The sequence below is a fragment of the Carassius carassius genome, chromosome 21 (assembly GCF_963082965.1).
Source record: "Carassius carassius chromosome 21, fCarCar2.1, whole genome shotgun sequence".
NCBI lineage: Eukaryota > Metazoa > Chordata > Actinopteri > Cypriniformes > Cyprinidae > Carassius > Carassius carassius.
Genome location: NC_081775.1, coordinates 31,382,209 through 31,394,771, shown reverse-complemented (window position 1 = coordinate 31,394,771; position 12,563 = coordinate 31,382,209). Strand labels below are relative to the sequence as shown.

General features: G+C 33.2%; 1 protein-coding gene across 1 annotated transcript in view; it reads left to right on the top strand.

The window, feature by feature from the left end:
• fbxl17 (F-box and leucine-rich repeat protein 17) overlaps window positions 1-11,562 on the top strand; it is a 192,951-nt gene extending 181,389 nt beyond the window's left edge. The window contains exons 9-10 of the mRNA XM_059504312.1: window positions 5,377-5,519; window positions 10,978-11,562. Coding sequence (XP_059360295.1) covers window positions 5,377-5,519; window positions 10,978-11,115 — 281 coding nt within the window. The 3' untranslated portion in view covers window positions 11,116-11,562. The remainder of the gene's footprint in view (window positions 1-5,376; window positions 5,520-10,977) is intronic.
• Window positions 11,563-12,563: the final 1,001 nt, after the last annotated feature.

Here is a 12,563-nt window from a genome sequence, read left to right as displayed (position 1 = left end):
GTGAATTTTAGGCTTACAATATTGCGTGTAGCTTTTACTTTCTAAGACCTTATCTTTGTTGCATGTAAAATTAAAATATGTAATGCAATAATTAGGAGTGTGTCCGAAGCCAGAATGGCACGGATAATGGCTTCAAAAACAAATAACGGACCAGGAATAATTCTGCCTGAATACTCGCCTGAAATTAGCACAGTCTGGAGTTTGCTAGATAACAGTTGAGTCAGGGGATCAGCGCAATATTATACACAGACCTCTAAAGTCACGAGTGTGAAGTTAATGAATGTAAAGAGCTCAAATCAAACACCGCATTGCTGTTGTTTCTCCGTGCATCTCTCAGAAATCAGAGCTTTGCAAGAGTAATATCACCTATAATAATACATCATACACGTTCTATTATTTGTATGTTTAAATTTGCAATGATTTAAAACCTTAGGCTACAATATGATACGAATGAATGGATTAAGCACAGCGCACTCACCAATCAAACAACCACGCTGCGCGTCTCAGTCTCTCAAAACCAAACCAGTTCTCTCTCAAGAGTAGATTAATAATCCGCTTCGATTCGGATACATTTTCTACTTGTCCTACATGTTTGCATTTTTACCTTTTGCCGGTTTGTGCGGCACACACACATCTGTTTAGTGAAGTTACTGACTCGCTTAAAGAGTTCTGTGTAATGAAAATGTGCGCATTGAATTGATTCAGTCGTGTTCAAATGATCACCAAACGTTTGTCATGCTTGCATGATAAATATTATTTTAGAAAATGTAATAATTATTTTAGTTTAACACGACATAGTTGTTCAGTGATAACTGTGGAAAAAAAAGATGGTCATAACGGTCTTATCAAGTAACTGTACGATGTCGTATCCGAAAGCAGATAAGAAAAATGTTGTGATTGTTGTTAAACTCTAAACAAGCATCACGAGGCTGAACAAATGATGACAGAACAGATTTTAGCTGGAATATCTCTTTAAATCAGGCCAGTATATGTATTAGTTTGTTGTGATTTTCATGCATCAGGCTGAATGATGATTATTTGACTCATATTATTATATGGTAGGAAACAGCATCATCGGCTCTTGATCAATATATGCACATCCACATCCAATTCATTCATGAGATCCTGAGAGGGAGGATGTCTTCATCCATCAAACACGAGCAGGATTACGAGGGTTAATCCATTTAAAGCAAAAGCGTAATGGGAGCAGACACAAGCTCTTCTGTGTTCCTGGGGTTTTGTGTTGATACTGTATGTAGTGAAAACACTGAGCTAAAACCAAAATGATCTTCTTCCTCAGTATGTTAGTCTTGTTTTCCAGTACAAATATCTACACATCCTTAAATCAAGATGCATTTTCTGGAGACGCAAAATGACTGAAGATATTAGGTGTTGTTCAAAATGAAGTGAGTTTATACTTTAAACAAGAACAATTATCTGCTAATGAGCTAAAAGAAAACTACTTTTCCTTACTCCACCATCGGGAATATGTTCTTGTTTTAAGCATAAACTCACTTAATTTTAATACATCTTTCAGGACATTTTGATACAGTCAGTAATAAGTAAATGTTAATTTAAGAACATTTACACCATTTATTCTGGAGAAAAATATCAAAATATTTAAATGTGCTTTGAAAAAAGACAAAAACAAACACATTGTATGACATTGTATATTAATTTTATGGACAATTCTGAAAATATCAGGAAATTGGGATATATTTTTCAGACTTAAAATCATACATTTTTCCTTCTAAAGTAAATGTTAATTTAAGATTTTTTTACATTTATTCTGGAAAACAAGACAAAAATATTTAAATGTGCTGTAAAAAAACATTGAAAAAAAACAATAGGTATTTTTTGGGATGGGCAATATTTCAGGAAATTTTGATATATTTTTCAGACTTAAAATCATAAAAAAATCTAAAGTAAATGTTAATTAAAATTTTTATTTATATATTTGTAAAGAAAAACAAGGAAAAATACAAGTACACTTTAAAATTAAATAAATAAATCAAATCAAATATAAAAGCTGGTAATTTTCTGATGGGAAATTTTTCTTCTTCTAATTTTATGGATAACTCTGAAACCCAATCCCATGCACTGCAAAATACAGATAAAACGCCTGCAAAAAAAAATAAATACAGAAAATATTGATGCAGTACATTACAGCAGCGTTTCCCAAACTTTTTTTCCTGCGCACCCCCTTCTATGTCACAACCAGGTTGGCGCACCCCCAATCCCCACTTTAAAAAAAAAAAACGCAACAAAGCTTTCTTTTATCGCCATATAAAGAGTCATGTTTAATCATGCGCAAATAGGCTAACCAGAACACGCATGACAATAAAAACATCAACAAAGTTTCAATATAATGCAACAAAGCTACGCACAAGCTTCTACTTTTAAGAGGACGAGTGACCGACACAGGCTCAGTAACAGAAAGCACAAAAAAGAAACATTGCTGCAATAGGCTAGGCCTATTAAATGACCATGGAGCTAGCAGCAGCAGCATCTCAACCCGTCGCCCGTCACGAATTCAAATGCGGACCAACATGCTGAACACAATTCATTTTTTTTTTTTTTCAGTTTTACAATTAATGTGTTTTACGTTAAATTATTAAATTTGAACACAAGCACTTTTGGCGGAATTCAAATCAAATAGTCATCAACAGCCATTAGTTCGGTAAAATTGAGCATCAGAATGGACAAATTTGTTTTTAAGGGAGAAAAAAACGAAATGTGGAAAATGCCAGTGAATGAACACATAGGGAAGGAGAGTACTGGATTTTCGGTTTGCCCCGCAACTTACTTGAAGAAGTTCAGGCAAATAGAGACACCATATACCACGTAGCAATCTTTCTTAATGAAAAACATCTCTAATATTATTAAATTCGAAAGTGCTTTCCATATTTGGATCAACATAGGCTACATTTGTGAACGCACATTTTCTGCAATGTCGCGTGTCAAAGTCATGCTCCCGTGCGCGTCTTACAGACTGCATCTTAAGCCTATGTTAAACTTTCCGCGTCCGCGGGGAGACCGTTATGGACCGCTAGACTAGCGTGACGTAAACATCGTCATGGGAGAGTGTGTGCAGAGGCTCTGAGAGGACGAACGCGTGCCTCCCATTTTTTATGACCTTGCGGACAGGTGCACGTGGTCAGTAGGCTTCAAAAGCACAATTGCACATGTGGAGGCAGTGTGAAGAAGCCCATTGCTACTCGAACCTGTGCAATCCGTCAATAAAAGAATGTAAAGACAGTCAGATGTGAAGTAATTCTGGGCAACTGTTTGTTCACATGTTTGTTGCAGAGCGGACATCAGCGTGCGCTTTCGGAAGAATAAATGTAAGAAGTCCGCGCTGGCCGTGTCCGCGTCTGGATTGCTCATGCGGAAAGTATAACAATTGCAACTTCATTCCCTTACGAAAATTAACCATGGTTTTACTACAAATAAAACCAAAAAACCATGGTTACTATAGTTAAACCATGGTAACCACAAATTAACCATGGTTTTGCTATATTAACCATGGTTTAACCATGGTATTTGTAGTAAATCTGTGGTTATACAAATGGTAGTCAACACGCCAAAAAAACATGGGTTACTACAGTTTTACTATAATAAAACCATGGTTATTTTTCGTAAGGGTTGTGCTGCTACTCCTTTCGAGCTGAATCTAGCTCCCGACAGCATCAGGTGTTTTATTTATATGGGGAGTATAATTATTTATTTATGTAAATGAATGTAATCGATTAGATATCATAATATTTATGCTATAATACCCCTGGGGGTGCGCGCACCACACTTTGGGAATCCCTGCATTACAGTAAAGTACAATTTTCATGGATTTTAATTGTAAGAATTGTATTTAAATTTTTTGGATGCACTCTAGAAAAATAAATATTTATTATTTAACGCTACTCTAAGATAGTGTTTTATTCGAATGTGTTTGAAATTCTACCTCACTTCCTGAATTTTAATGGAATCAAACAGGAAGCAGAATGGTGTTCTGGAATCCTTCAGAAGCGTGTGCTGGAGGCTGCTTCTGCTGCTGATGTTGTTAGTGTATTGATAAAGCGCTGCGCTCGAGGTCTAATTGAATCCTGCGTCTGAACAGGAGGACAGTAATGTGATCAGAGCAGGAGTTTGACCTCTGGCTGACCTCACGTAACTCCAGACGCTCCTTAATTATGAAAAGTGAACGTGATCGGAAGTAAATACAGACACAGCATTGAAGCAATACACTACGGGCAAAACCATGGTCAATTTTAGTCAATATTGTCTCTTCTTTCAGACTAATGCAAAGAAAATATTCAATATATATACAATATTATTTTATTGCACTTTATGTATTTGCATCTGTAGATTTCAATTACAATCCATGCTTTGAGTTTTTTTATTTTACATGCACCAAACTTTACAGTTTTTTCCTCTCTATATGTATTCACACTGATTTATACAACAATTTTCTCATAAAAACATGGTGTACCATATTTGACCAAAAAAAAGTGTTTGTTTTCTGTCCGTCGACGAGTGATAAAAATCAAACTGGAGTTTCTGCTCTTTTAATAAATGCAAATTAGTGCATATTTAAACATAACAAATCAGAAGACTATATATGTATCTCTGTGTGTGTGTGTGTGTGTGCGTGTGTGTGTGTGTGTTTGTGTGCGTGCGAGTGTGTGTGTGTGTGTGTGTGTGTGTAAATACAGGTAATTTTTTTAATACAGGTAATTTCTGTCTCTGTGTGTGTGTGTGTGTGTGTGTGTGTGTGTGTGTGTGTGCGTGCGTGCGTGCATGCGAGTGTGTGTGTGTAAATACAGGTAATTTTTTGGATGGATATTGTCTATTAATTTTATGGACATTTCTGAAAATATTTCTGTCTCTGAGTGTGTGTGTGTGTGTGTGTGTGTGTGTGTGTGTGTGTGTGTGTGTGTGTGTGTGTGTGTGTGTGTGTGTGTGTGTGTGCGTGCGTGCGTGCATGCGAGTGTGTGTGTAAATACAGGTAATTTTTTGGATGGATATTGTCTATTAATTTTATGGACATTTCTGAAAATATTTCTGTCTCTGAGTGTGTGTGTGTGTGTGTGTGTGTATACAGTCAAACCCAAGTTTGTTCAGATACCTTCAACATATATCACATTATCAGAGTTTTGGTCAAATAATTCATCATTTTTTGCTTGACTGTATATAATATGTATTTAAATGCATTTTCTTATTTCTTTATTTATTATTTGAAGTTGTCATGGCAACAGATCCGACTGGAGTTAGTCCAGAGATGAATGAAGGTTGGTCCTGATGTTTTAGAGAGTGACTGAGTGGTTGTTGATGGCATCTCTCTCTCTCTCTCTCTCTCTCTCTCTCTCTCTCTGTGTCCAGCTCTGATCTCCATCGGTCAGTACAGCAGCACCATTGAGACGGTGGACGCCGGCTGGTGTAAGGAGATCACTGATCAGGGAGCCACTCAGATCGCCAGGAGCAGCAAGTCTCTGCGGTACCTGGGTCTGATGCGCTGTGACAAGGTGAGTGTGTAGCAGATGCTCCTCGGGGTCACGGGGTCACCAGATAAACAGACCTGTGTTCGGCTGACAGCGTCTCACCTTCATACTCCTCACGTCTGCATCATCTCTTAGATCACCCATTCACTAACCTTTTCTCAGCTGAAGCCCTGAATAATTAGCATTTTACTTCTGTATTTTATTTTTAAAATGTTTTTATTTTTTTACAGTTTGATCCATTGTTAGTAGCTATTTTAATTTGATCGGTTTTATTAAGTTACTTATTTTAATTATTTTACGTTCTTATGATTTTTAAGCTTTTCTTTTTGTTATTTTATTTTAATTTATGACTTTATTTAATATTTAATTTATTCATTTTACATTTTGATGAAGTGTTTTGGTTTTTAAAATACATTTTTGTTTTCACTTTTTAATTATTTAATTTGAGTACATTTTTATTTTGTTTGATTTAATTTAAAAAATAAAGTGTTTGTGTTTAATATAATTTTTTTTGTGTGTGTGTGTTTTATTTAGCATTTTATATTTATATATTTATTATATTTATATTTTAATTTGTCATGTATTATTCAACTTTTTAAATTATTTTATGCAAATTGTATTACGTGTTTTATTATTATTTCAAAATCATCTGAATTTTAAATACATTTTTTATAAGTTTTCTAATGTTATATTTTTTGCTTAAGTCTTTTATTTTTATATTTAAAATATTTATTTTAATTAATTATTTTCATTAAATATTTTATTTTTATTTGTTTTTATTTTTAAATAATTTTAGTTTAAACATTTTATGATTCAATAAATTTTTGAATAAGTGTTTATTTTTTATATTTTTTTATTTTAAAACATGACACACATCAAAAGAAAGCACTGTAACTATAGATGTTTATTCTGTTTATATATTCCATGTCTCATGATTCAGATGTACGTCATCTCGTATATTTCAGTGTGACTTTGTCATTAGTGATATCTAATCGTGATGGAGTGTGACGTTGTGTTGAATAAGAGAACACTCTTGTGTTTCGGGTCATTTCCATTTACAAAGCCACAAACCCATGACAAATTAAATTTCTGCCCAAATCACTTTACCATCCAGCTAATTCTCTGTTTTTATAATCTCATTGGGAAGCTGTAGATGGGACGGATAACCCGTCCTTCTCTGCATTTGCTTCCTAAAAGCCAAAGTCAATTATAACAGACATATAGATTCCCTTTCATGTGATGCTTTTCCATTTCAAACCCACACTAAAAGTTAGCGACTGAGTGGAATTTGTGGCATTTCCATTCATTTGGCTGTGAGCTGCAGACACACATCACAGATCGCTCTGTCGTGGCCTCGGGCTCAACGAGAGACGACTGAAAGAACGCTATTGATCCACAGCAGCCCAAATCATCAAATCAGTTCATTATGCCCCCCTCAGACCTCCAGATCTGGACCAGACTTTGATGTGACGCCGCGGAGCGAGAGAAGAACGAGAGAAAGCTTGTTTCTTTTATCAAAGAGAAGTACGAGCAGTTTAACAAACCCTCGTTGTCCCTCAGAGCCTCCAGTAGAAGAGTTTTCCTCTTCAGAAACAGTTTGAGCTCTTGTTCGGAGTCAAAAGTGATTGTTGACTCATTCTTGTGTCGGCCTGAACCTGTACGATGAGGATTCTTCCATTAAACACTTCAGGAGAATGTCTGGAGAATCTCGTTCGTATCATAGTGCACTGCAAAAATATATATATATATATATATATTTTAATTTTAATTAGAAATTAAACTGTAAAATATGTAATGTTACATGTAATATATATGTTAAAATATCAAAAAAAAATTTTTTTTGTTACTTTACTTTAGATACAACTCTATTAAAATAGGAAAACTTGCTTTCATTGTATATTGAACACAGTATGTGTTTTGTGTCATTTTAATTGTTACATTTTTATAATGTGTATGTTTATAGTAAGTGTTTTATTTTTATTGTTTAATTTTATTTTTGTTGTTTGTTTTATTTTAATTTTACATTTTTAATTAAATTTTAAAGTTTTTTTTAATTATCTCAATTTTTATAATGTATTTGTTTATAGGAAGTGTTTTATTTTGATTGTTTAATTTTATTTTTGTTTGTTTTTTTATTTTATATTTTTAATTAAATTATTATTTTTTTATTTACAATTATTTCAATTTTTATAATGTATTTGTTTATAGGAAGTGTTTTATTTTGATTGTTTACTTTTATTTTATATTTTTAATTAAATTATTATTTTTTTATTTACAATTATTTCAATTTTTATAATGTATTTGTTTATAGGAAGAGTTTTATTTTGATTGTTTAATTTTATTTTTGTTGTTTTTTTATTTTATATTTTTAATTAAAATTATTATTTTTTATTTAAAATATCTAAATTTTTATAATGTATTTGTTTATAGGAAGTGTTTTATTTTTTATTGTTTAATTTTATTTTTGTTGTTTGTTTTATTTTAATTTTACATTTTTAATTAAATTATTATTATTTTTTTTTACAATTATTTCAATTTTTATAATGTATTTGTTTAAAGGAAGTGTTTTATTTTGATTGTTTAATTTTATTTTTGTTGTTTTTTTATTTTATATTTTTTAATTAAATTATTATTTTTAATTTAAAATATCTCAATTTTTATAATGTATTTGTTTATAGGAAGTGTTTTATTTTGATTGTTGTCTTTCTCTAGTTCAAATGATTTGTTATAGCACTAACTCTTTTGTTGGCTTCTGTCGTCATCATTTGTAACTCGTTTGGATGAAAGTATCTGCTAAATGAATTAATGTAATGTAAATGTAAATTGTTTTGAGGCTTTTATGTGGAATGTCTTATTTTAAAGTTATTTATTTTAATTTGACATTTTTATGAGTCACTGTTTCCCATTATTTTCCATATATAATTAGAAAATAACACAAGCCAGATTGTTTTGATGTAGATATGACAGATGGAAATTAATTTATTGTGATGTTGTAGAAATCTTGGCATCTCTTTCAAAGATTTTGACCATTGATGTGAATGTTATTTAGTGTGAAAACATTTTTTGTTTTGCAACTAAGACTTGTTTTCCTTGTCTCTTGATTGTGTTTTTAAATAAGTTTAAAATATAAACAAAAAGTGAAAAAATATCTGCCATGCAGTATAACAAAAATCATCAAAAACAAGCCGTAATACAGTAAACGATACAGTGTTGCTTTTCAAGTAAAGTGATCTAGTTTTAAGGATTTTGAGATTTTTCAATTACATAAAAGACTCGTTACAAACGTAAGAAATCATTTTTTGCAGGGTGACCTCGACTGTAAGTCCTAAAAAGGACCATAAAAGCATCATAACAGTGAGTCGTGCATATGATCTGGACTTAATTACATTCATTTTATTATGCTTTTAGGGTGTTTTTGGCGTTTGGCATTCAGCTTTGTTGTATCTCAGCCAAATATTGTCCTATCCTAACAAACCATACATCAATGGAAAATGCATTGGAAAGTGCATATATATCTCGATTTTGAAAAATGTACACTTCAGACTGGTCTTGTGCTCCAGGGTCACATTTGACGTAAACGGTCTCTATTTGTGTTGCACAGAAAAAGAGACATTTTAGTTGATCTGTGCCTTTAAATCGTTGGATTGCACATGAAAACTGTCTTTCACGACCATGTGAAGCTCCTAAACTGAGTTGAGCTTAACTGTTATATATTTCAATATTTCACCCAAAATATCCAGCTTAAGTGACGTTTATATTACTTTATATGATCATTGTGTGAGTCAGCATTGCACAAGCCCTCGCTGGAGTGTAAAATAAATGTTTTCTGATCATTAGTATCTTCTGTTTAGAGCTGCAGGCGGGTTTAGTGGTGTGTGTTATGCTATGATTTTTGAGGTTTTATGTTTTAAAACAAGGGTTTTCTGAGAAATATGAGCTGTGTCACTGTGTTTTACCGCGGTACATGGGCTGCAGGCAGGTTTAGGGTTTCGGTAAATCAGCGATGCTCACCCACTCCAGAAACCTTTTTAAGTCTTAACCAACATACTGTGTTTGGATGCGAGGAATGTGTGTGTGTTTGTGTCTGGATCATATATTTCCAGCACACATTTACACAGCGTGCTGGAATCATCAGAACAACTTGAGCCCGTAAAGTGCATTTTTGCTTTTGGACCGAGTCATAAATACACACATGCAATAATCGGACATTTAATTAAGTCAACATTTGTCTTTCCAAACGGAATAAGTTGCAATCACAGCGACGTTAAGCTACAGTCAAAGAGAAATATCTAATCAACTACAGAGAAATATGTGATGCTTTCTGTAGTGTACACTGCAAAATATTAAAAATTCATTCTTAAATAAAGATACATTTAATTAAGTAGCAAAATTACCTGAGATATTAAGTCTTGCGTTCTGAAAAACTGGTCAAAATAAAGTGAGTTTCTGCTTAAAACAAAAAGGAAAACTAGTTTATAGATTTTTTTCTTCTTGTTTTAAATATAAATTCAGAAAACAAAACTTAGTATCTGTTATCTCTTTGATTCTATTCATATTCAGGAAGTAAACTGGAATTTTTAATGCATTTATGCAAAAAAAAAGCAAAAACGTAAAATACATAAAAAATTACTTTAATGCACTGCATTAATATTTTCCATATTAATTGTTTTACCTGCATTTTGATTTTTTTTCTGATTTGAGCTGTACGTTAAGAGAAATGTCTATAAAATTAAAGAAAAGAAAATGAACAGTACTTTTTATATTAAATATTTTATATAAAGTGTCTTATAAAGTGTTAGTTAATAAGAAAAGTGTCTGATTTTAAGCTTGAAATATGTATCCGAATTTCCTGAATGTCACGTAAAATATGTGAAGTTGGCGAAATAGAAACTGTGATTGGTTGTTTATTTAATTTTTTATCTGTTTTGTTTTTCTTTTTTTTTTCTTTGTGTGTGCTAGTTTTCGTTCTTAGCATTTTCCAATACATTCTTAAATGTACTAAAGTGAAATTTCCATTTACTTGAGAAGCCTAAGATCTTAACTTAATATCTGAAGTCCTTTAGCATCTCAAGTAAATTATGAAAAGTGTCTTGATTATGAATGTTTAGATATCTGTACTGGAAAGCACAGCAGAAATCATTTTTCAAGTGCTTGTGCGTGCATCAGATGGTGTTTTCTGTGTAAAGTCATGTGAGATCTTCACCTTCAGTCTGCATGTGAGTAACACACTTGACACGACACGCGCGCACGTGTGTGTGTGTGGGGATTATCTCACTCAACATGTGGAGCGTCTGTGTTTCATCAGCCTCTCGCTCTAAACTCAACACCAGCTTTCTCACAGACCTCTTGCATTAATATATGGATCATTTCTTCAATGCAAATGGGGTGTTGTGCATTTTTGATGCTTTTTAGGAAAAATCAGTGCGTCGTGTCAAAGGAAGTCAAATGAAAAGCAAATGTGTGTGTGTTTGTTTTGTTGCAGGTGAACGAGGAGACGGTGGAGAGACTGGTGCTGCAGTATCCACACATTGTGTTCAGTACAGTGATGCAGGACTGTAAGCGAACACTGGAACGAGCCTATCAGATGGGCTGGAGCCCCAACACATCCACGGCTTCCTAACACACACACACACACCACCGCAGAGTCATTATCATCACGATGCCCTCTATTCCGCCTTCCAACGTTATGCAGCAGAAACATCAATATCATTTGATTTGAACACAAATATGTTCATGCACACTTGACATGCAGCGCTGCATTTATTTGCATTTGCAAGCTACTGAGTCACTAAACCCATCAGGACCTTACTCTAAAAACCGGAGAAAGAAATAAGACATTTTGCATTTTGAATGAGGAGAAAAAGTTTTTTTGGACCACAGGATTTTTGCATCGTGACATTTCCCTGCAGCTCTCATTATCGTGAATCATCTGGACATGTGTCTCATCTGATTTGTTTGTTATTCTCATTATCATCAGATGTGATTTTCATTGGATTCTCGTTATTGAAACACGCTCATTTTACTACAGTGCAAGGGAAGTTTCGGTAAATAAAAATTAAATACAGTACGCATACAACCATGGTGTGGAAATGTTTCAGATTACGTCGATTTATTACTACAGTTTTTTACTCCGTATTTTTGTCTTGTTTTACAGTTCTTAAGAGAAATAACTTAAAAAAAAAATCTGAAAAAAAAACTAATGCATAGTTTAAAACAAGAAAATATATCTACCACAAAAAAAACTAAACAAAACGTAAAATAATAATTTAAAAAAATAAAGGCGTTTAATTTTTCCAGACCCCATTGGCAGATTTTTTTTTCTTGTTTTAAGCATAAAATCACTTAATTTGTACATTTTTTTTTTTTCCAACCGTGTACTTGATCTTTTTTTGGTAATCATATCTTGATTTAGTAATGTTCAAATATTTGAAGAAGAAAAAGAAACAAGAATAGCAAGAAGTTTTTGATTTTCTTCTTGCAAAATAATGTCTTGTTTCTTTCTTGTTAATGCGGGTGAACTGTGACTCCTGTCATGTCGGTTCCTGACTGGTTTGTTGAATTCTCCTCTTCAGACTTGAGTTAGTAGTTTGGTTCATTTAGACACGTTCCTCTTTCATGAGAAGTTTGACAGCGTGATGTTAAAGTCCTGCGAGTCTCTGATGTAGATGTAGACGTGAAGACGTTTGGTTTGCTCTTCTGAATCTGTAATCTTGTGGTTTGGAGTCTGTTGTGGATGTAAACTGATATACAGTATGAGGATGTTTTGTTTTTCTAGGTATATCCACCATATGGATTTTTTTGCATAACCTATGAATATTTAAGGATGTAGTGGCCTGGAGTGTAAGTGAGTTTTCAGTCGAGAGGTTAGTTAGTTGGTTAGTTCACTCATCTAGCCGTCTTCTGCTTGCCTCGTTCAGACGAGCAGAGTATTTTTCTAAACTGTCTTAGGAGGAAGGGTTTAGTTACAGTCTTGATCTTTTACTGTACTGGGGATTTGAGTCAATTAAAAAACAATTATATTTCACCGGCTCCTGCTGTCGTTTCAATCCAGTGTGTGTGTGTGTGTGT